The sequence below is a fragment of the Triturus cristatus genome, chromosome 7 (genome assembly GCF_964204655.1).
Source record: "Triturus cristatus chromosome 7, aTriCri1.1, whole genome shotgun sequence".
Classification (NCBI taxonomy): Eukaryota; Metazoa; Chordata; class Amphibia; order Caudata; family Salamandridae; genus Triturus; species Triturus cristatus.
Window position 1 is genome coordinate 17,822,240 of NC_140590.1, and position 25,596 is coordinate 17,847,835.

The 25,596-nt window shown below is 48.6% G+C and overlaps 1 protein-coding gene across 2 annotated transcripts in view; it reads right to left on the bottom strand.

Annotated features, from left to right (window-relative positions):
• VARS1 (valyl-tRNA synthetase 1) overlaps positions 1 to 25,596 on the bottom strand; it is a 246,999-nt gene that overhangs the window by 181,269 nt on the left and 40,134 nt on the right. For both annotated transcript variants that reach the window (XM_085615512.1, XM_085615511.1), the window contains exons 6-10: positions 16,785 to 16,869; positions 15,985 to 16,085; positions 11,249 to 11,376; positions 6,818 to 6,982; positions 5,303 to 5,384 (exon numbers count right to left, since the gene is read on the bottom strand). In XM_085615512.1, coding sequence (XP_085471638.1) covers positions 5,303 to 5,384; positions 6,818 to 6,982; positions 11,249 to 11,376; positions 15,985 to 16,085; positions 16,785 to 16,869 — 561 coding nt within the window. The remainder of the gene's footprint in view (positions 1 to 5,302; positions 5,385 to 6,817; positions 6,983 to 11,248; positions 11,377 to 15,984; positions 16,086 to 16,784; positions 16,870 to 25,596) is intronic.

Here is a 25,596-nt window from a genome sequence, read left to right on the forward strand (position 1 = left end):
ATGTCATCGGTGGCGGCGATGAGGGCGGTCTCGGTGCTGTGATTGGCTCGGAAGCCGGACTGAGAGGGGTCGAGGGATCCGTTTGTCTCGAGGAAGGCGGCCATCTGCTTGTTGACGGTCTTCTCGATGACTTTGGCTGGAAACGGGAGAAGCGAGATGGGGCGGTAATTCTTGAGGTCGGTGGGGTCCGCTGTTGGTTTCTTGAGTAGGGCGCTGAGTTCGGCGTGCTTCCAGCTCTCCGGGAAGGTGGCGGTGAAGAAGGATGTGTTGATGATGTCTCGCAGGTGGGGTGCGATGACAGCGTCGGCCTTGTTGAAGACGTGGTGAGGGCAGGGGTCAGTCGGTGATCCGGAGTGGATGGAGTTCATCGTGCGGATGGTGTCTTCGGTACTGATCGGGGTCCAGGCGTGGAGGGTGGTGGTGGGGGGTGGTTGTTCGGTCATGCTGTGCGTTGGTTGGTTGTCGAAGCTGCTGTGTATGTCTGTGATCTTGTTGTGGAAGTATGAGGCGAGGGACGCTCCCCCATCCCTCCCACTGCGATGGTGCGTCTGTGGAATGACTCATATTTATAAAAAACCTGCAGGATCAAATGGCCGAAAGGCCTTCCCAACAGACCCAGCTGTCAAGGCACTACTGCTTTATGAACGTGTGCATCGCCAACCATGTCACAGCCTGGCAAATGTCAAGGAGAGGTACTCTGCATACCAGCACAGCAGTCTTGGCCCAGGTGGAACGGTCTCGCAAACCCACTGGGGGCTACTGTTTGGCCAATGTGTAGCATAGCTTAATGCAGAGGACTATTCACCCTAACAGAGCCCTTTTCTGCACTGCCTTGACTTTCTTTGTCTCAGAGAAAGTGCCAAAGAGCGGATCATCTACCCGACCGTCTTTGGTGGGATTAATGTTAAAGCTCAGCTTTCTTCTGGGGTCCAAACGTCTCCTCAAGTCTTTTGAGGGGTGAGGAGGAACAAAGAACATTGGAAGTGAGATGGATTGTCTGACACGACCTTCGGAAAAAAGCTGCTCTAGTCCGCAGCACTGTATTTTTGGGAAAGAAGGTTGTGTGAGGTGGCTGGACTGACAGAGTTTGAATCTCACCCACGCGACAAACTTATGTTATTGCGAAAGACAATCATAAAGGTCAAGAGATGCAGAAGACAGCTGTGCAACAGCTCAAAAGGGGTTCACATAAGAAACGCAAGAACCACATTAAGGTCCCACTGTGGCATCATGAACGGTTTGGAGGAAAACATGTGGATTGGATCTGTAAGAAACCGCATTACAATAGGAGATTTAAACAAGGACGGCTGGTCCAGAAACAAAAAAGCCAAAAGGGCCACAAATAACCTTTAACAGTTGCCACTGCAAGTTTTGCTGGACTAAAGAGAACACAAATAACAGGACACCTGACAGTTTGGCTTGCAACAGGCCCATTTTATATGTGTTACACCAGCTCCAATGTAAACAGACACTGCAGAGGGATGTTTCGACACAAGGAAGATAACGATTGCTTCAGAAGGAATATCAAATGCAATCAACTGCCACCGCTGAATCTCTACGTATGGCGGTGTAGACTGAACAGGCCAGGGTACAAGACCCCGCCCTGCGACTGCAATAGCAGACCCTTCCGAAGCAGCAAACTAATCGGAGAAGAGAAGCTCATGCCCAGAAGCTTCGGGTACAACAGTCTCCTTACCCAATCCGAAGCCACTAGAATGACTTGGGCCTGGTCATTTCTGATCTTCTTCAGAACTTGGGACATGAGAGATAGGGGCGAGAAGGAGTCCCGTGCTCCACTATAGGCAAACTTGTCTCCAAGAGAGAGCCTTCTTGGGAAATCCAATGTGAAATAGTTTTGACACTGCAGGTTCTCAGCTGTGACGAACAGACGGAATCTGTGTTCTCCACACTGCTGGAAGACGCCCTGTGCCCCTTTCAGATGTAATTGCCATTTGCGACCTGCTAGTTATTGACAACTACGTTTATCTGCCCCAATCAGGGAAATGCCTTGACAGGTCCAGAGGCGCAAGACCTCTTGGCACAGGGCCCATGACCCTATCAGACTTGTTGCAATACCACATGGTAGTGGGGATTTTTAGCGAGGACCTGAACCAGCCTTCCCTTGATTAATGGTAGAAAAGCCTTTAACACCAAGAGAATGGCCCGCAGCTCCAACAAGTTGCTGTAGCGAGGGGTCTACAATGGAGACCAGAGCCCTCTGATCTCCACCTCTCCTAGATGACCTCTCCAACCCAGGAGCTATGCAGCTGTCACCATGGTCAGCTATGGGTGGGGGTAGGGAGAGGGGTCAACTGGAGGTCCAATTTAGGTCAAACAGCCACCACTGCGGATCTTTTGCAGTCTCTTCCGAAACATGGATGCACTGACCGGTTCCCTCGGTGCTGGGCTCACTGAGGGATCAGATCCTGCTGCAGAGACCACATATGCCACCTGGCTTGGTTGACTAGCAGAATGCAGAAGGACAATAGACCAAGAAGCCACAGAGCCACCCTTACGGATACCCATGGAAATATCTTCAGGACTTGCTTGTCGGATGTTTTGCTACCTGGGGGGGAAAAAAACGTACTTCCTCCTACAAGGTGGTTGTGTGCTGCTAAGGTAAAGCTAAAGTGTCCTGAGGCTGCAGAGCCAGGAGGTTTGCTGCCCCTGTGGGTCTGGATGCTGTCTGCTGGATTCCCTACCACAACACTATAAGAACAGGGGTGCTTACTGTCGGGTGGCGGGGCTTGACATGGTTGCTAGGCAAAACCCCTGCCAATGTCGTGAAAGACATTAAACTGCTGGGGATACTGCCTTATGGGCATAGAGCGACAGAGGGAGTGCGAGGGGAGGCGAGACCCATCTAAAGGCCAGTCCCGACTACTGCCTAAATAGTTGGTCAGGTTCAAGCGCGACAGTATGATATATTTGCCACGTCCCAGCCATCCTGAATAGTCAGTGTCAAACTGGCTTACAACTCCCCTGGGACTGCTGGCAAGATCTCTGCAACAGAGTCCCATATTAAGTGGAAGTACCAGCCCAGCAAACAGCTGGTGTTGCCTGTCCAGAGGACGCAGCTAGTTGAGAACACTTGTTTCCCGAATGTCTCAAGTATTTGACTCTCTATATGGAGGGGGTTGTGGTAAAATATTTTGGGATGATTGTGCTAGCAGAGGCCAGCACCACTAGGAGGGCTGTGGCAATGTGCTACCTGTCTATTCACAAGTGGGAAGAAACAGGGTTTAGCCCCGATGCTTATGAGGGTTCCATAAGGGCTCAGAAGAGGTTGGCTCAGGCCACATACCTTCAGAGACTATATACATTTCTACTTCAACAGACTTCATCAGGCCTTCTAAAGATCACAGCAAATGAGGCCGTCTCTTCTGTTGAGGGACCAGGGGAGAACACAGTCCATTGGCCTCTTGTAGGTCAAAATAGAAATTGTTATCATCCTGTAGGAGAAATTCACCCCCATCATCTCCATCGTTGTCAAAGGCTGACTGGCGTTGATCGGAATCCATGCGGGAACGCTCTGGGAGGCGGCTCTGAGGCAAAGGTGCGGTTTTGGATGAGTTGGAATGAGCAGCCACTGGCTGAGACTGGTCCAGGACAGGACTTCAGTGGCTTTTGAATCAGGTTAGGTTCCGAGTCAGGACAAAAGAATAGGCATTCTTCTTTGGCATTAGTGCTGGCGTGGATCTCCGTACCAGACATGAAGCTGGCTTTGGAGACAGAGCTGAACCAGTGGCAGGTTTTCGAGACAAAAACAGTGCTCAGGGCAGTCCCGACTTGAGGCCTCCATGGATCCTTGGGCCCGAACACCCGCCAGAGGGAATCGGTAGTGTGTTAAAGATTCACAACATGACTTTCTTGAACACAGCAACTTATTGCGGCGTGGCCGATGGACCTGGAAATTAGGGGTGCGTCTGGATCAGCTACAGAATAAGCTTCTCAGTAGGAGGCTAGGAACACCGCCGGGGGCACCTTGATGTCCTCATGACTTCTTAGAAAGAGAGTGGCATGGCTGAGATGAGGGCCACTTGGACTTCTTATGTTTCTTTTGGGATTTGGACTCACATGAAGACTTTGACCGCGAAGACGATTGGTGAGCGATGACCGGAACAATGTCAGGCTCTGGAATGGGGCGTCTGCAAATTCCTGTGGTGTTTGGCGACGTACAGCTTGGTTTTACGATCCCAATCACCTTCCTGTGCGTTAGGGCACACCTGTCACACAACTTGGAGCTATGGCCCGAACCCAAACACAAGGGATATACCTCGAGGAGATATGTCAGGCATTTGCTAGCGACATCCCATATAAGGCTTAATTAACTGTAGCCTGTAATTTTAGGAGGGGGCATGTTCCATTGCACACTAGAAAGAAATCTAACATACAAAAATCCATCAACTGATGAGAACAATTTAGCCGCTTGCTGTGAATCAGTATACTGAGACATGGAAAGAAAAAAACTGATGTGAGCATGCTTCAATGAGACTTCAGCTGCCACTTCTAGGGTGGATCAGAGTCTAGGAAGAGCCCCACAACGCCATCTGCGAGTGTGACGGGACTATGCAGAAAACTCTCCCGGGTCCATTATGGCAGCTGGGCACATTCTAAAGCGGAGGAACCTGCAGTAAGTGGCATCCTTCAGAAGTGGGTGTTAAACAGTAAAAGTCGACCTAACCATAGAGCTGCGCCTCCATCTTGGATTTAAGAAAGGGCTGCTGGAGAGTGAGGTGGGAGGGGTGTTTGTCTATATACGATTAAGGGCACTTTTAAAGACACATCACAGCAGTAGAAAACATACTCCTGTCTTTTTGCTCATCAAGCAATGAAGCTGCTGGACACTGGCCCTCATGCCAACTTCAATGTCCACAATTCAGATGGAATTAATCACCAGGAGGATCCCTAAACAGGAAACCCTTGTAGGATGGATATATAGTTCTTAGTGCCCAGTGTTCAGCTGACAGACACATTACCGAGCCCATGCCTTTGAATGTTTATATTATTCTTAACTTATGAACGGAGCAGTTGAAGATTCTCAGAAGGTATTTCTCATTTATTTAAAGCTTCTCTTGACCCAAAAGCCAAATCCCACAAGTAAAGGGTGCTGAGGATGTGCGGTCTAAAAATAATCATAAGGATACATGTCTTTCCAACTTCCGTACAAGACTATGCTCAACAAATCAGCAATACTGGGTGGGAGACCGACATTTCCAAATTTTAGGTGACCAAAGAGGCAGCAACTCTGCAAATGCCTGTGTGTGGGAGGAGAGTATCGGCAATAGCAGCCGTTACTCACATCATCCATGGTGAAGCAGGCACGATCCCAGTCCATAGAGGACCCCAGTTTCTTCAGCTGATGATAGATTCGGTCACCTTTCCTGAAGAGAGAGAGAGAGATAAAACATAGTCTGCCATGTTACTATCCGCACGTGCCCTGGAGGGGATAGAATAGCAGCTTCTTCCACTCTTAATGCCATTTCTGAACTTAAGAAAGAAAATAAAATCACTGGTGGACCTGCACATACACACATATGCAAACATACATAAAACACACAAACAGTAGTGCCTTTGGCTTTCCAATGCAAAAAGAGTACACTACAATACTTAGGGAAATTCTAAAACAAAAAGTATTACAGTTTTCACAAACAATTCAGAATTTGCTCAGCAAACAAGAATTCCTAAATACAACTATATAATTCAGTACAAGTACGTAATGGATAAGCTAAAGGCAAGGGTGGGAAAGAAGGTAGAAGGTAGTGGGGTGGAGTGCTTTTGTGAGGTGTTCCCCTCCACTTCCAAGAGGAACAGGCTGCTCTAGGCTACCATCTATTTTAACTCTACCCAGCAGGCCTGCCTCCCAATGCTCACCACGGCCAACAAAGTGCAAGCATTTCTTTTACCCCAACTCGAGTTGGTCTTATTTTTCTACCCACCCAATTTCACAGGTTTCCTTCGATAACCTGATTCCGATTTTACCCTCTCGCCTAATCACTCAGTGACGTTCCATGGACAACTAAACTGCCCTTTAATATACATACACAGAAAACCAAACACTGGCCCTCTATCAGAAACATTAAGGCCATATATTTCAAAACACCCACTTCAGACTTCAGTGGCCCATTTTACACAGAGCTTATTCACGCGAGGCATAATTTGTTCTCTTAAACTACCTTCCTGCTGCAAACTCTTCACATATGAAGAATGGGCCTGTCGTGTCGCAGTAGCGAATACACTGTACCATGATGGTACTCCCTGCTTCAGTCACATGAGAGGGTACGGTTACCTCGAATACAAGGAGTTATTTCCAGGACTAAGACCGTGATTTACAAGTTTTCACCGACACCCTCATTGTTCCAATGCTTTTATCCTCTGGAATTTGAAGTCTGAACATAATAGAAAACTAAAATACATTAACATTGTTTGGAGTCCGTCACGCAGGTGGAAGTAATCTTCCCTGTAGCCTCAGGTTTGAAGTCTTAAAAAGTGAGTTTTAGGGTGAATTGTAGGAAAGGTATATGCTTCCAAGCCTGACCTTCAGCAGCTCAGGATTTACTACCCCCCCCCTCTGCCCCTCCCAAAAAAACATATATTGGGAATAAAACCCTGAAACAGCAGTTGGTCAAGGTTTAACTGAAAATGTGATTTTTTATTTAAGAAATGTGCTTTTAATTTAACTTGTTTACTGTTCTTTATAAAGAATCGTAATTAACCGCAATATTCAGATAGATGGGAGTCATATAACGTGTAACCAACACAGGTTTCTGTTTTTTTCTAGGTTGGACACACTGCAGTCCCGTGACGTGGCACTTACTCATTCTTCCACTTCCACACTTCCTGGATGAACTTCTCGCGGCCAAGGTCGTGACGGGTCTGTCCCTGCTCCCGCCACAGTTTCTTCTCAACAACGACCTGTGTGGCGATGCCCGCGTGGTCACAGCCTGGGTTCCACAAGGTTGTCTCGCCACGCATGCGGTGCCTGTGAAGTGGGCCCAAAGATAGAAAGTAGTAAAGACCCAGGGCTAGAAAAGCGATGAAAAATGCACCGCTGAGCATCTGAAACCACAAACTTTAAATAAACAATGTGCATTCTTTCTTCAAACACAGGCTTTTTTTTATACAAAACATTATATGTAACGAAAGAAGAGATCATGTGGAAAAATGAAGTCCCTTTTTGAATCCCTTTTTTGGCAAAATCCCACTTATAAAATAACTTGATCATACTTTAAAGCAATGCGTTATCCAGATGATGACGGTGGAGGTTGGCTTTTGTGACAGCCATCATCCTTCAGGCAAACACAAACATGCCCCCACATGGGTTTACTTGGAGAACTGCAGATTGTACAGGATTAGAAATTCAAGGATACCAGGGAAATAGAGTCAGCAGACGCTGCTCCTTAGTGGTCTGCTCGGGAGATGCAAAGCGAGTCGATCCTGCTTTCCATTGACATCAATATTAATAACTGCATATTGGTTACAATCTGTGCAACGATACAAGTATATTTAAAAACGAGATCAGGTCACAGTTGTCAAAATCTCCCTAGATCACCTCTCCATCAACACCCCATTAAGAAATACGTGGTCAGGCAGGCCCTGTGAACTAGGTCTGAGGCTACTGATTGACAGATCACAGGTGAGGTGGCAACTAACCAGCCAGACAAACATGTGAACAGGAAAAACCCACATTAGCCCCACAGATCGGCAGCAAACACCACGATAGTCCCAGGAGATTGGTCCCAATAAAGCACATATGGTCGGAAGGATGTGTGCATTCCGAAAACACCATAAAGTTACATACTACATGAAGTTTGGAACACTCAGCCAATCAGAGCGCAACACCCACAGTACACGCAGCGTTCACCGTACAGGACATCCGGACACTTTACCTACTGGCTCTCATTGAGACGCGGCTGCATTCAATATCAGGTGGCATGATTTACACCCCATGACCAGGCTCGCATTCAATATCACGTGGCATGATTTACACCCCATGACCAGGCTCGCATTCAATATCACGTGGCATGATTTACACCCCATGACCAGGCTTGCATTCAATATCAGGTGGCATGATTTACACCCCATGACCCGGCTGCATTCAATATCAGGTGGCATGATTTACACCCCATGACCAGGCTTGCATTCAATATCAGGTGGCATGATTTACACCCCATGACCAGGCTTGCATTCAATATCAGGTGGCATGATTTACACCCCATGACCAGGCTCGCATTCCTTTCTCTTGAAAATCTAAAGGGCTTAAGATGCTGCAAAGATTGTTTATAAAGCCACTCAGAACAACTGTATGTTGAGGCAGTCCTCAGACCCTTTTCTGTGAATGTTTCCCGGCAGAAGTGTTTAATTAATCCAACTGTTCCAGTTTTGCCAAGCACCTCATCTTTTGTTTTTAAGGTAAATTCATTTTCAAGCAACACAGCCATCTCCACCGAGAAAGCAACACCACACTACAGGAGATAACGACAACAATGGCTGATCAATGCACAGTGACGGACAGATGCAGCATACAAACCACACTTTTTGAAACCCACAGCATACACCTTTGGAGATGCTTGGACCAGCTCACACTGCTCTTGTGCAATCATCATGCACAAGGGATCGGAAGCAAAGATGAAGACTTCACAGAACCGGGGGACAATCTCTAATATCCAGATTGACCAGTTGATCTTGAGGTCAAGGCATGACTTCAGACACCAGATGCAGAATCCTTCTCACTTGAAAGCATTAAAGTTGGTTTGGGTAAAACAATTAAATGAAAAGTGAATCAGGTGAAATGTGCCTCTTTTTTTTTGTTCACCTGTAGAGCGAAATTCGGTCTAATACCTTTTCCATGTGCAAACTAGATAAACAGACAGGTTTTTGACCTCAAACTGAAGGAACTACAAAAACTACTGTACTTTGTAAATTTGCGGCAATAAGAGGACAGCTGTAAAAATTACCACCTGAAAATGGGCAATGTGTGTACCATGGACATTTTTTTCCCTGCCCCATGTATGAAGATCTGGTAGAAGACCTTTTTGCTTCTCTTCGAATGTCCATGCACTGTGCTGGCAAATCGGACTGCCATACTGTAGGTGCTCCAGAGGATGACCGCCAAGTTTAGGGACTGAGACCACAGCGAATAATCTTACTTTGGGCCATGGAGAGGAGATTCAGCCCACACACCAGTGCCTGTGTGGTTCTTCATAAAAACAGCACTAAAGACGAGTGAACAGTACTAAAACATTCTGATGAGGCTTCCAACGAACATAACAAAAGACACAAAATACATGTTGAAAAAGCAAAGCACAAATTCTGCAGCAATTAGGTATAAACACTAATAAAATCTGACATTGTCATTCTCGTCATTCCTAGAACTGAGAGAGTGTCAAGTCATTCGGATAACAACCTCGATAGAACACTTGACGCGACACCCAGTTTGGGACAGGTGTTCACTTATCATGATGTCGAGGCCATCAAAGGACATCCATAGATAAATCAGCAAACAGTTGTAGTCCAAATTGACGTCCCGTTACCTCCTATGTTCTTTGACATGTCCCTAAAACACTTCTAGTGCCTGTAGTCTGTATCCCACATTCCTTGAAACTATGGCAGAGGTCTTTATCCGATAATATCTTAGTATTACCACATATCCAGATGAGCACAGCACCAGATTCCATCGCAACAGAAGAAGCCTCCAGCAAGCCTGCCGGAGCCTCTGTGGAGCATTCCATTCTGCCTGCCTGACTTGGGGCCAAGATTGCGCTCGCGCACAAACACCATCGCCTAGCACTTGCCTTGTGCTTGAAATAGCTAAGAAGCCATTCCCAGCAGACAGCAACGCCTGTAGTGTAGGTGTGTGCACCTCCTCCGAAACTCGGGCTCCCTATGGATTCATCTCCGGTGCAGCACAGGGAGGGTGTAGGGTCTATAGGTTGTGATGTCACAATGTTCTCGGTTTTCAGTTATTGAAAAGCTTAGCTGTTTTTTATTATCTTCTGTGATGTTACCAATATTATGGGCACTAAAACTCAGCATTTTAAAACAACTATTTAAAAAAAGTATGTTGAAAAACATATTTAGTTTGTAGTGATCGTGAGTGTGTAAATCATGAATGAACAATCCTTACGATGTCCACTGCTTCCTGCTGGTGATGTAAAAGCACTGACATGGCCCCATGTATGTATTACGTGGGGTTCTGCGGGGCTAAAGTAACCATGTTTCCACATTTCGAGGCGGAGCACTGAACTACGTTCGCTTGCGTCACCTGTGAGTGTGACAAGAAACCTTGTAGGGCCGAGCCAAAGACTGAGTCTATGCAACATGATAGTGTTCCCCAGTGCCTCGATCACTGGGACCTCCAGAGGTTCCAGCATGCAGGAGGCAGAAGGATACAAAGAGCTATTGTGCCCAAGAGAGATTAGATCTGATATGCTATTAGTACAAATACATTCCCTTTAGGTAGAGAGCGGTCTCTCTTCCAAAGGATCCCATTCTTCCTGTGCGTCCGTCACCTCTCTCAGTTACTGGCTCTTCACTCACTGGACTACAGAACAAACAATGATCCAGGATCCCAGATTCTGGACAATGGACATTACTTTTCGTCAATCGCCCGGATCTCTATAGATAAAAATCTTCTTCCATCCTAGGTGTGTGTGTCACTGGCTCAACGCACCTGTAGAATGCTCTTTCTGCTGAGGTCAGCATGATGGTACGGTGTAGAAGTAAAAGTGGTTGTTGGTTACTGGAAATCTCAAAAGTCTGTTTCTTGGTAAATGAAATGCGGATAGGCATATGTTGAAGATCTATTACAGACAACCTAGCACCTTCACCAAGTTGTGTTCATGTCTGTTGCCCTATTTTAAGATGCAGTCTAGGACTTTACAAAAGTCCTGGCCTCTCAGATGTCACTAAATATGAGGATCACTGTCTGCATGGCCGTATCCACAAAAAATATGTCAAAGTGGCCAGAACTGAACATTAGAAATAGCTGGTCTGAAGTTGCAGCACAAGAGACCAAACTGCCTAGTTGCAAAGTAAAAGCATGCAAACAAAACAAATAAATACTGCATTGACAATACACAGGCTGCTGCCAGAAAGAAACAAACAGTGTACCGACAGGCCCATTACGTGGTTAGGTTTTATAAAAAGAAAACAGTCAATCCTAACACATAATATGAGAAAACATTTTTGTACACGCAGAGTAAGTAAAGCAACAAAACAAGACCCCCTCCACCTTGTGCAAACTCACCAGCGGGTTAGAGAGTCCTGGATGGCATTTGTGAGGGCATGGCCAAGGTGAAGCGAGCCTGTGACATTTGGAGGTGGGATACACATCATGAAAAGCCCCCGGGGGTTTGTTGTAGAGATGCTATCACGCTGCAGAGAACACAATGTAAAGAAATATTAATAACAAAACAGAGAAAAAGGTTGATGTGAAATTCCTCTGGCCAGTGCCAATTCATTCTTGAAGTGGAACAATATTTGCACCCTGGGCCCCTGAGGCGGATGGTACGGCAACTGGCGGCAAAATGTCCAAATACAGGTTTTGTCCACAATAACTACGTACATACAGAATGAACAAGAGTGATAGCAGGCCTTCCGTGTGACCACAGCAAATACCACACTGGTGTCACTGCTACAAGGCAACCCCAAGCCAAAAGACATAATTAGCCAACTTCCTGCCATAGCTACAACAGTAACCAAGGACTCCCCGTCGCCTCGTCCATGCAACCCTACTGGCCTCCTGTTGCTCGTGCCGCCTCCCCTTGTGGGGAGGCAAGCGGGCCAGGTGATAACAAGATCAGGCTGAGGGAGTATGCGCTCCTCACTGGACAAGCTACCGGAACTTCAAATGGATACACCCTACAGCTGCTCCATGCACACAAGTCTCTTCTTCCCGCCTCTCCCTTTAACAGTCCCCACCAAGGCTACATGAACTACGTGGGAGGACCATGGGGAAACATCTGGCCCCACATATCCGAGCCAAACCAAGACTGGTAGATTCACTTTGGGGCCCACCAGTGAAGGTGGCCAGTCCTGTATATTAAAGAGGGTCCCAATTACTCTGAAGTATCCACCATCCTCCAGAGACACAATGGAGTCGAGAATTTGAGAGGTGAAGGTAGAGGTCTCCATCCTGCGCCAAGAGCTCTGTAAAATTGTGGGCAGAGTCACAGATGCAAAGGGCAGGATCTTGACGCTGGAAGATGAAGTCGCGGAACTCCTGTGATATAGGACACAGCTTTTGTCTACGACATCTACCCTAGAGCAAAGGGCTGGAGATACTGAAAACAGGTCAAAGCGGAATAACTTTTGCTTCATTGGGTACTCAGAGGAAGCAGAATCCACAGACCCTGCTAACTTCCTGGAGAACTGGGTGATTTCTTGGATGCCAAAGGAAATGCTGTTGCAACGATTTGTGATGGAGAGAGCACAAAGATCGAGAGGAAGGGAAATCTGTTCTATCAGGCCTACCGCATTATGATCTCCCTGACTAACCTTGAGCAACCCACAAAAGACGTAAATACTTTAAGGAAGCCAAGCAAAAACTGAGGGCCATGAACCTCAAATATTTGATTATTTCCTGGTGTAGCTCAAATTGATTCGACAGTCTCACCCATTTTTTCGAGACCCCGAGGCAGCCTGGGAGTGGGTGAAGGCAAAGCCTCCCTCACAATGGCTCAAAAAATCAGGACGCGGTCTCCACATCTCCGCTCAACTGCAGAGGTCTCGGGGCACTCATCAACAAAGTTCCCAAAGGTTTTGCAATGCTGAAACTTAAATGGGAAGGATGGGTTGGTCCCCTTGTTGATCATGATTGGCAAGTATGGTCCCTCACGAAATCACCAGTCGTCCGAATTGAGAATGATATTCCTACACTTCCTTCATGCAACATACCCAACACCCCCTTCCAGCCCCCCCCAGACAGTGGCAAGGAGGCAAACTCCTGAACCCGACTTGCTTTTGAATTCTCTAACCGAATGCAGACTTTTGCCACATACTTGGCAACGCCCTTCAATTACCAACTATTTGCGACAACCAGCTGTAACTCTCCTAGGGTGCGGGGGTACCATAGAGAACTATTGCCTAAACAAGCCTTTCCGGGAGCGGCAGACAAACGGGGAGATGCAAGGGGAGGCCAAGGCCTGATCGGCATGGCAACGGTGATTGCCAAAAGAGGCATCACTTGGAAATGAAAACTGAAGGACCCACTCAGGCTGGCAGGGAGGCTGGGAGGGATGGACTGAAGGACCCACTCAGGCTGGCAGGGAGGCTGGGAGGGATGGACAGGAGGACCCACTCAGGCTGGCTGGGAGGGATGGACTGAAGGACCCACTCAGGCTGGCAGGGAGGCTGGGAGGGATGGACTGAAGGACCCACTCAGGCTGGCAGGGAGGCTGGGAGGGATGGACTGGAGGACCCACTCAGGCTGGCTGGGAGGGATGGGCTGGAGGTCCCACTCAGGCTGGCAGGGAGGCTGGGAGGGATGGACAGGAGGACCCACTCAGGCTGGCAGGGAGGCTGGGAGGGATGGACTGGAGGACCCACTCAGGCTGGCAGGGAGGGATGGACTGGAGGACCCACTCAGGCTGGCAGGGAGGCTGGGAGGGATGGACTGGAGGACCCACTCAGGCTGGCAGGGAGGGATGGACTGGAGGACCCACTGAGGCTGGCAGGGAGGCTGGGAGGGATGGGCTGGAGGACCCACTCAGGCTGGCAGGGAGGCTGGGAGGGGTGGACTGGAGGGCCCACTCAGGCTGGCAGGGAGGCTGGGAGGGATGGACTGGAGGACCCACTCAGGCTGGCAGGGAGGGATGGACTGGAGGTCCCACTCAGGCTGGCAGGGAGGGATGGGCTGGAGGTCCCACTCAGGCTGGCAGGGAGGCTTGGAGGGATGGACTGGAAGACCCCCTCAGGCTGGCAGGGAGGGATGGGCTGGAGGTCCCACTCAGGCTGGCAGGGAGGCTGGGAGGGATGGACTGAAGAACCCACTCAGGCTGGCAGGGAGGGATGGACTGGAGGACCCACTCAGGCTGGCAGGGAGGGATGGACTGGAGGACCCACTCAGGCTGGCAGGGAGGCTGGGAGGGATGGACTGGAGGACTAACTCAGGCTGGCAGGGAGGCTGGGAGGGATGGACTGGAGGACCCACTCAGGCTGGCAGGGAGGCTGGGAGGGATGGACTGGAGGACCCACTCAGGCTGGCTGGGAGGGATGGACTGAAGAACCCACTCAGGCTGGCAGGGAGGCTGGGGGGGATGGACTGGAGGACCCACTCAGGCTGGCAGGGAGGCTGGGAGGGATGGACTGAAGGACCCACTCAGGCTGGCTGGGAGGGATGGACTGGAGGACCCACTCAGGCTGGCTGGGAGGAATGGACTGGAGGACCCACTCAGGCTGGCAGGGAGGCTGGGGGGGGGGGGGGGGGTGGACTGGAGGACCCACTCAGGCTGGCAGGGAGGCTGGGAGGGATGGACTGGAGGACCCACTCAGGCTGGCAGGGAGGCTGGGAGGGATGGACTGGAGGTCCCACTCAGGCTGGCAACGACATTGAATTTATTGGCACTGCCACTGCTATGGCTGCATACATCAGGCTGTACATTGCTATTGTAGTCATTGATCTCAGCAGGAATGCTATGCCCTCCCTTGATAGCACAATGAGGTGCAGCTGTGGGTGTTCATGCTATATTTACACGTCACAGCACTATTTCTACCACTACCCATCCAAATAGAAATCATTTCTTTAAAAATGGAGCAAATGATGGGAGTATTACAGGATGGGCCTCCGGTTGGGGGCGATCTGCGGGAGTGTTAAGGACATGTATTTTATTGATCTACTACTTGGGTCTGGTGTAACATTTTGTATTATGTTTATATACCATGCGCAAAATTCAATAAAATCGGTTAACAAAAGAAAACAAAAGCTAGAGTCACATACAAGTTATGTGCTATAGGGAATGGATTAAGTCTTGATTCTCAACAATTTTTAAAAGCAGAGGAGCCGCTATACATTGGCATTTCGTGTTTTTTAAGCCTCTCAAGGTGGCAGAATGCTGACAGAATGTCATTTAACCACTATTGAAAACGCATGGTTGTTGCACTTCCTTCATTACACTTCTACCTCGCAGAGTCCCGAGGAGTACTGCAGACCTGCTCCCGCCACTACAAGAGGAAGGATCACTTTGTCTCTGAAAAATATTGCCTCTTCCTAATCGAGAACCCCTTGTCCCCTTTGGCGAGTCCCAAAGGAAGAGGAGTTACAGTTCAAGGGGTGGTTGCCAAGAAAGGGAGGAGTTGACACACTTAGCAGCAGAAAAGTTCAATGGGTTGAAGAAAGCGCTCGTGGCCTGCGTCCTTCATGTGGCTTTCCTCTATATTCATGTATGTGCCCAGCAAACTGTAAACCGCAAACATGGGCTTTACATTCCATATACAGGAAAATACCAGAGAAAAGGCGTCTGCTACACAATGACAAGTCGAAAAACATTCCTCCGCGCTTCAGGATGGAACTAAAAAACCAGCCTCTTTTAGGGCCACAAGATGCAACACCTCACACACTCTCGACATTGGATAATGTCTTAAGAATGATTCCATTAAACTAATCCCGTTCTTGGTTTTTGTACAGCGTACCGCCATGAACAGTGTCATGTTATTGTATAGCTGGTTCATGCTTTACATGTACATCACAGGCATCTATGTAGTTCTTCAGCAACACATTCCATCCTAAAACACACAAAAGGCGCAACATCGCTGGATGATTAGATCATAAATAATTATTTTGTTTTCAATAGAGCCACGAAGTACCAAGGAAGTCTCATAAATACTAATACTGCCTTATAAACATCCTAGGAACCCACAAGCTCCATGTAACATGCTGTACGAGGGGCAGATTGCAAACTATTCTGCTAAAATATAAAACCTAATCCTTAGATCTCAGGATGCATTTTTTTAGGTCTTGGAGGCTGTGGGCCCCCATACACTTACCCCATACTCTGGCTTGAAGAACCCTTGCTTCTCCCACCAAGGGTACCATGCGGCTTCTACATATTGTGGGCTGTAGGAGTCTGGCATGGCACAGGCTACATCTGTTGTATGGAGAGAAAGGGATGGCACATATGAGTCATGAGATGGGATGGAGCGCCCCAGAAGCATCATCACCAGACCATCACCAGGCGCTAGGCTTCAATGCTCTTTGTAAATCCACACAAAAAGGGCTACAACTAAAGCAGCATTTCACTGCCCAATGTGTCTCTTTAGGAAGTGCAGCCACAAAGCAGCTTTTCAGAGTCTGTATCAGAGACGGCAATAAACAAGTACAGCAATGGCAACCTGATCCTCACAACGTGCAAGAATGGACCCATTTCAACATTTCCAACAGAACTGGACAGAGGACACCCACCACAAACACATGTATAGTGGAGATCCCCTAGAGGCCAGGCACCTCCTGCTTGAAAGGGCAGGGGCCCCCCTTTGTGATCAGTGTAAAGGGCAGGGGCCCCCCTTTGGTGATCAGTGCAATGTTCGATGCTGATCAGTTACTGAATTAAGACTAAAGGAAGGAGATTTATGAAGCACAACAGGGCATTGGAATTCAACACCACCCTCTACCAGTTCCCCGTTTCCAGCAGTTAGGATGTATTGAAGGGGGCGGGGGGGGCGGGTTCATCTAGTTTCAGATAATGCAGTGGAGGCGGAGCAGCTGCCTTGCAGAATGTTCACCGACATAATGTTTCACAGAAACATCTACAATTGGAAGCGGTTTCTTCACCTCACCCTCCTCATACCTTTCTTCTCGCCGGCTGGTGTGGGTAGGTCATACGTGATCACTCCCAGGTCCTTCTTCTCTTTCTTCTCCACTTTCGGTTTCTTCTACTTGCCAGAGACAGGGAGGCATTAGAGGAGGGGAAGAGAAAGAGCATTTGTTGCATGGAGGGTGAAGGGTCAATGAAGCGTCACCCTCTGCACTATACCAAGGACCAAGCCCCCAGCCAGGCTCTCTCCCTGCTGCTGCATCACGCTTGCTCCTGCCTTCTCCTCGCTTTTTCCTCCTTTTCAATGCCTGCTCCTTGCTTTCCCTTTGTTTTTATTGCTTTCTCCCTGTTTTTTCATTCATTGCCACTCCTGCATGATATTGCCTCTGCCTGGCCCCACCCACTGCCTCCAGCGCCCCTCCCTCCTCCGAGGACCTAGTTAATGGAGGTGGCAGCTGACCCCATTCAGAAGGCACCGGCCCGACCTCCACGTGAAGCTGCATCGATCTTGCTCCCCTCTTCTCCTTGCTTCTTCCCCTGTCTTTCGAGCGCCCTTTCCTTGCTTGCCCTCTCGTTTACAAAAAAATAAAAACAGTAAACTACAGCACCACGAGACCCTCACGGGTGATTTCCAATGCTTTATAAATCCTTGATTGATTGAGAACATTTTATCCAGATCTCATGCCAAGTACACTCACTAGTAGTACGCCCTATACTTAAATCATTTACATGGATTGACCAATCCCAAAACACTCCATCTAACACAGGCCCTGGAGGTCCAATGGCACTCTGATTAAAGCCAAAAGGAACACTCACTTTTCGCTATCGAATGCAACAGGAAAGCTCTACTACAACTTTTTTAGAAAACATTTGTAAGAAGAAAAAAAAAAATGTGTACATTAAACGAATTTCAAATAAGAATTCAATTGATAATTTGGATTCATTTTCCACGGTTAGTCATCGTTTCTGCCACCCAAGGTCAATAAAATTAGGACCTTTCAATTTACTAACAATAAAGGTTACTTTGTACACATCAAAAAGCAATGTACATTTTATGCGGTGTACAGAACCTACACACAAGTCACAGAAGCCATCAAAACATGTCCCATACCCTTGATGTCCCAAAGCATGCTGCAAGCAGCCACCAAAACATGTCCCATACCCGTGATGTCCCAAAGCATGCTGCAAGCAGCCATCAAAACATGTCCCATACCCTTGATGTCCCAAAGCATGCTGCAAGCAGCCATCAAAACATGTCCCATACCCTTGATGTCCCAAAGCATGCTGCAAGCAGCCACCAAAACATGTCCCATACCCTTGATGTCCCAAAGCATGCTGCAAGCAGCCATCAAAACATGTCCCATACCCTTGATGTCCCAAAGCATGCTGCAAGCAGCCATCAAAACATGTCCCATAGCCTTGATGTCCCAAAGCATGCTGCAAGCAGCCATCAAAACATGTCCCATACCCTTGATGTCCCAAAGCATGCTGCAAGCAGCCATCAAAACATGTCCCATACCCTTGATGTCCCAAAGCATGCTGCAAGCAGCCATCAAAACATGTCCCATACCCTTGATGTCCCAAAGCATGCTGCAAGCAGCCATCAAAACATGTCCCATACCCTTGATGTCCCAAAGCATGCTGCAAGCAGCCACCAACACATGTCCCATACCCTTGATGTCCCAAAGCGTGCTGCAAGCAGCCATCAAAACATGTCCCATACCCTTGATGTCCCAAAGCGTGCTGCAAGCAGCCATCAAAACATGTCCCATACCCTTGATGTCCCAAAGCATGCTGCAAGCAGCCATCAAAACATGTCCCATACCCTTGATGTCCCAAAGCATGCTGCAAGCAGCCATCGAAACATGTCCCATACCCTTGATGTCCCAAAGCATGCTGCAAGCAGCCATCAAAACATGTCCCATACCCTTGATGTCCCAAAGCATGCTGCAAGCAGCCATCAAAACATGTCCCATACCCTTGATGTCCCAAAGCATGCTGCAAGCAGCCACCAAAACATGTCCCATACCCTTGATGTCCCAAAGCATGCTGCAAGCAGCCATCAAAACATGTCCCATACCCTTGATGTCCCAAAGCATGCTGCAAGCAGCCATCAAAACATGTCCCATACCCTTGATGTCCCAAAGCATGCTGCAAGCAGCCATCAAAACATGTCCCATACCCTTGATGTCCCAAAGCGTGCTGCAAGCAGCCATCAAAACATGTCCCATACCCTTGATGTCCCAAAGCGTGCTGCAAGCAGCCATCAAAACATGTCCCATACCCTTGATGTCCCAAAGCGTGCTGCAAGCAGTCATCAAAACATGTCCCATACCCGTGATGTCCCAAAGCATGCTGCAGGCAGCCATCAAAACATGTCCCATAGCCTTGATGTCCCAAAGCGTGCTGCAAGCAGCCATCAAAACATGTCCCATACCCTTGATGTCCCAAAGCATGCTGCAAGCAGCCATCAAAACATGTCCCATACCCTTGATGTCCCAAAGCATGCTGCAAGCAGCCATCGAAACATGTCCCATACCCTTGATGTCCCAAAGCATGCTGCAAGCAGCCATCGAAACATGTCCCATACCCTTGATGTCCCAAAGCATGCTGCAAGCAGCCATCAAAACATGTCCCATACCCTTGATGTCCCAAAGCATGCTGCAAGCAGCCACCAAAACATGTCCCATACCCTTGATGTCCCAAAGCATGCTGCAAGCAGCCATCAAAACATGTCCCATACCCTTGATGTCCCAAAGCATGCTGCAAGCAGCCATCAAAACATGTCCCATACCCTTGATGTCCCAAAGCATGCTGCAAGCAGCCATCAAAACATGTCCCATACCCTTGATGTCCCAAAGCGTGCTGCAAGCAGCCATCAAAACATGTCCCATACCCTTGATGTCCCAAAGCGTGCTGCAAGCAGCCATCAAAACATGTCCCATACCCTTGATGTCCCAAAGCGTGCTGCAAGCAGCCATCAAAACATGTCCCATACCCTTGATGTCCCAAAGCATGCTGCAAGCAGCCATCAAAACATGTCCCATACCCTTGATGTCCCAAAGCATGCTGCAAGCAGCCATCAAAATATGTCCCATACCCTTGATGTCCCAAAGCATGCTGCATGCAGCCATCAAAACATGTCCCATACCCTTGATGTCCCAAAGCATGCTGCAAGCAGCCATCAAAATATGTCCCATACCCGTGATGTCCCAAAGCATGCTGCAGGCAGCCATCAAAACATGTCCCATAGCCTTGATGTCCCAAAGCGTGCTGCAAGCAGCCATCAAAACATGTCCCATACCCTTGATGTCCCAAAGCGTGCTGCAAGCAGCCATCAAAACATGTCCCATAGCCTTGATGTCCCACAGCGTGCTGCATGCAGCCATCAAAACATGTCCCATACCCTTGATGTCCCAAAGCGTGCTGCAAGCAGCCATCAAAACATGTCCCATACCCTTGATGTCCCAAAGCATGCTGCAAGCAGCCATCAAAACATGTCCCATACCCTTGATGTCCCAAAGCATGCTGCAAGCAGCCATCAAAATATGTCCCATACCCTTGATGTCCCAAAGCATGCTGCAAGCAGCCATCAAAACATGTCCCATACCCTTGATGTCCCAAAGCATACTGCAAGCAGCCATCAAGACATGTCCCATACCCTTGATGTCCCAAAGCATGCTGCAAGCAGCCATCACAACATGTCCCATACCCGTGATGTCCCAAAGCATGCTGCAAGCAGCCATCAAAACATGTCCCATACCCATGATGGCCCAAAGCATGCTGCAAGCAGCCATCAAAACATGTCCCATACCCGTGATGTCCCAAAGCATGCTGCAAGCAGCCATCAAAACATGTCCCATACCCTTGATGTCCCAAAGCATGCTTTAAACAGCCATCAAAACATGTCCCATACCCATGATGGCCCAAAGCGTGCTGCAAGCAGCCATCAAAACATGTCCCATACCCTTGATGTCCCAAAGCATGCTGCAAGCAGCCACCAACACATGTCCCATACCCTTGATGTCCCAAAGCGTGCTGCAAGCAGCCATCAAAACATGTCCCATACCCTTGATGTCCCAAAGCATGCTGCAAGCAGCCCCCAAAACATGTCCCATACCCTTGATGTCCCAAAGCATGCTGCAAGCAGCCATCAAAACATGTCCCATACCCTTGATGTCCCAAAGCATGCTGCAAGCAGCCATCAAAACATGTCCCATACCCTTGATGTCCCAAAGCATGCTGCAAGCAGCCATCAAAACATGTCCCATACCCTTGATGTCCCAAAGCATGCTGCAAGCAGCCATCAAAACATGTCCCATACCCTTGATGTCCCAAAGCATGCTGCAAGCAGCCATCAAAACATGTCCCATACCCTTGATGTCCCAAAGCGTGCTGCAAGCAGCCATCAAAACATGTCCCATAGCCTTGATGTCCCAAAGCATGCTGCAAGCAGCCATCAAAACATGTCCCATACCCTTGATGTCCCAAAGCATGCTGCAAGCAGCCATCAAAACATGTCCCATACCCATGATGGCCCAAAGCATGCTGCAAGCAGCCATCAAAACATGTCCCATACCCGTGATGTCCCAAAGCATGCTGCAAGCAGCCATCAAAACATGTCCCATACCCTTGATGACCCAAAGCATGCTTCAAACAGCCATCAAAACATGTCCCATACCCTTGATGTCCCAAAGCATGCTGCAAGCAGCCATCAAAACATGTCCCATACACTTGATGTCCCAAAGCATGCTGCAAGCAGCCATCAAAACATGTCCCATACCCTTGATGTCCCAAAGCATGCTGCAAGCAGCCATCGAAACACGTCCCATACCCTTGATGTCCCAAAGCATGCTGCAAGCAGCCGCCAAAACATGTCCCATACCCTTGATGTCCCAAAGCATGCTGCAAGCAGCCATCAAAACATGTTCCATACCCTTGATGTCCCAAAGCATGCTGCAAGCAGCCATCAAAACATGTCCCATACCCTTGATGTCCCAAAGCATGCTGCAAGCAGCCATCAAAACATGTCCCATACCCTTGATGTCCCAAAGCATGCTGCAAGCAGCCACCAAAACATGTCCCATACCCTTGATGTCCCAAATCATGCTGCAAGCAGCCACCAAAACATGTCCCATACCCTTGATGTCCCAAATCATGCTGCAAGCAGCCATCAAAACATGTCCCATACCCTTGATGTCCCAAAGCATGCTGCAAGCAGCCACCAACACATGTCCCATACCCTTGATGTCCCAAAGCGTGCTGCAAGCAGCCATCAAAACATGTCCCATACCCTTGATGTCCCAAAGCATGCTGCAAGCAGCCATCAAAACATGTCCCATACCCTTGATGTCCCAAAGCATGCTGCAAGCAGCCATCAAAACATGTCCCATACCCGTGATGTCCCAAAGCATGCTGCAGACAGCCATCAAAACATGTCCCATAGCCTTGATGTCCCAAAGCATGCTGCAAGCAGCCATCAAAACATGTCCCATACCCTTGATGTCCCAAAGCATGCTGCAAGCAGCCATCGAAACATGTCCCATACTCGTGATGTCCCAAAGCATGCTGCAAGCAGCCATCAAAACATGTCCCATACCCATGATGGCCCAAAGCGTGCTGCAAGCAGCCATCAAAACATGTCCCATACCCTTGATGTCCCAAAGCATGCTGCAAGCAGCCATCAAAACATGTCCCATACCCTTGATGTCCCAAAGCGTGCTGCAAGCAGCCACCAACACATGTCCCATACCCTTGATGTCCCAAAGCGTGCTGCAAGCAGCCATCAAAACATGTCCCATACCCTTGATGTCCCAAAGCATGCTGCAAGCAGCCACCAAAACATGTCCCATACCCTTGATGTCCCAAAGCATGCTGCAAGCAGCCATCAAAACATGTCCCATACCCTTGATGTCCCAAAGCATGCTGCAAGCAGCCATCAAAACATGTCCCATACCCTTGATGTCCCAAAGCATGCTGCAAGCAGCCATCAAAACATGTCCCATACCCTTGATGTCCCAAAGCGTGCTGCAAGCAGCCATCAAAACATGTCCCATACCCTTGATGTCCCAAAGCGTGCTGCAAGCAGCCATCAAAACATGTCCCATAGCCTTGATGTCCCAAAGCGTGCTGCAAGCAGCCATCAAAACATGTCCCATACCCTTGATGTCCCAAAGCGTGCTGCAAGCAGTCATCAAAACATGTCCCATAGCCTTGATGTCCCAAAGCATGCTGCAAGCAGCCATCAAAACATGTCCCATACCCTTGATGTCCCAAAGCATGCTGCAAGCAGCCATCAAAACATGTCCCATACCCTTGATGTCCCAAAGCATGCTGCAAGCAGCCATCAAAACATGTCCCATACCCTTGATGTCCCAAAGCATGCTGCATGGCTGACTCAACTTGAGCTACTCAGACCACATCACCTGTGCACTAAAAAAACTAACCTGGCTTCCAATTAAAATGTCAACAAAAACAAAACTATGCCTGGTCCATAAAGCGTCACACAGTCAAATCCCAAAATATCTTATCTTCCAGAAAAAGCCAACTCTTCCAAATCTGGGGGCCAGAATCCGTGAACTGGTTTGTCATTTTACCAGTCAGTACCTAAGATTCTGATGGGTACTTACAACCTCAGATTCCACATCTTAACATTCTACCCAGGGGCAAGACTGGAAGAGGTGCGCTGCATATGTCTAGGTGGAGTCGTGTGGTCCGCATACCGCCCTAGAAGTAAATGTAAATTTGATACTTGTATAGCGCACTACTCGCCCGCAAGGGTCTACAAGGCGCTTGTACGAATACCGCTGTGGAACCCATCCTGGCTTTCCCTGTGAGGCGTCTACTCCTGGGCACCCCCAAGGTGGAGGCCAGGCATCCTTAGCGTTGTGGGGGCCGTTGTGGAGATTAAGCAAGCTATTTCCCAGAGTTGCAGAGTGGGACTCCATGATTGGAATAGGCACCGAGGCGAGAATTATCAGGTTCGTGGAATTTTTTATACCAAGACCCACCGAGGCGGGGAATTGAACCCTGGTCCCGGGCTAGACCTCTGCATCAGGGTCTGCCGCTCTAATCATTGACACACACTTCTCCAGAGTGGAGCCACATATAAACCCCACCCATGCGCACTGACGTCAGTTTCTTTCTTTCTGCGCCTTCTGTAGTGGATCCGAAGCATGAGTCCTCACGTTGTTGGTTTCTGGAGGAGTCTTCACAATATTTCAAACCAGTGAGTAAAGGAACAAGGTTCATACCCACAATGACAGGTTTCAAACCATGTCGCCACTGCAGGAAGCAGATGTCAGTCATAGGCACGCACCAGGTGTGTCTTTGGTGTCTACGCTCAAGCCACAACTCGAAGTTGTGCACTAAGTGAGCTATCATACACCCACAAACGCTCAGAAACCAGGAGGACAGAGCTGTATGTCGCCGAACACAACAAGTTGCGACCCCTGCTTTAAGGTTTCTTCCTAGTCCAAGTTGTGCACTTGATGCCAGCCCCAAGGCTGTTCCCAAGACCGCTCAACTTGGCTCTAGAGATCCTCTGGTAAGCTGAAGTCCAAGTGCGAGCATAAGAAAGTGAAGCGGGTCTCAATCTCATCCGACCACTCCAATTCTAAAGAGAAGGCCCAAGGACGTCACAATGGCAGTCGCACCACTTTGTGGTCTCCAGCCCCAGGGGCCATTCCTCAGCTGGTCCAGACGTGCTCAGTTTCCCAGGCCTTCGTCAAACCCCAAGGAGATCTTTCAGAGCAGACACTTCAGCTTGCAGCACCTGGTGGATCAAGATGGGTGTCTGCACCAAGAGGTCACACCAACGGGGTAGAACCCAGGCTAGATCTTTTCAGCACCAATGAGAAGCACAGTGTCAAACACTGTGCATGCTGGATTTTCCGCAGACTATACCAGCTGGTTTGAACCACGGGGCTCCAGTACACCTTCCCGCCCTGCCTCCCCATTCCAGAGTCCAGAAAAAGATCAAGAACAACTGGGCCCAAGTCGTCCAAGTGGCTGCAGATTAAGTCCGAAGCATGTGGCACTCAAGCCTTATGGGCACGAGCATCCGTCCTCCGACCAGGCTTCCACTTCACGAGGAGCATCAATGCAGAGGCAACGTCGAAAGGTTACTTCATTGAAGTTACGACTTCAGACGTCTCTTCATGAAATACACCTATACAGCTTCATGGTATTAAATAAAGAAAACAAATTGTTTAAAGGATAATAAAGGAATTAATTTTTCTCACAAAAGAAGTTGCTTTGCAGGGTCTGAAGTCCTAATTACTTGAATTCAACGAACTAACTGTTGGAGTGGCCTCTACATTTTGATACTTTTGATGTATTTTGGGTATCTAACAGCTGACCCATAGAGGTGGGCACTTTAGTAGCCGAACAAGGGGAGTCAACTGGTTTGTGGGGTCAAGTAGCCTTTAGCCGTCATACAGTGGTGATTGAGCAGCAGCAACGGACTGCCTCTGCCCTGCTGCCTGAAATGGTGGAGGTCTCTCCGGCAGCTTTCCATGAAATTCATTGGGCGCTGGGACAATCTTTGGCTTGGAGTGGTTTTCGCAAAACTTATTCCTGACGAGCGAAGCGTTTGGATGGCCTCAGTAGTTCCATCTTTGGCCCAGCAAGGCCTTGCAGTGGACACTAATCAAGATTATTGGTCTGTGCTTTTGGCCTTTCTACATTTGCCGCACCAACAGTCCTAGGTTAAAGCACCTGTTGTGTTTAAATGTATTAAAGGTTTAACACACATGTTCTCTTCCAAACCATTTCTGATGCCACAGACCTTGCCATTACAAGCTGTAGGACCTGTGTCCAGACGTCCAATGCATGCTTCGGGCAG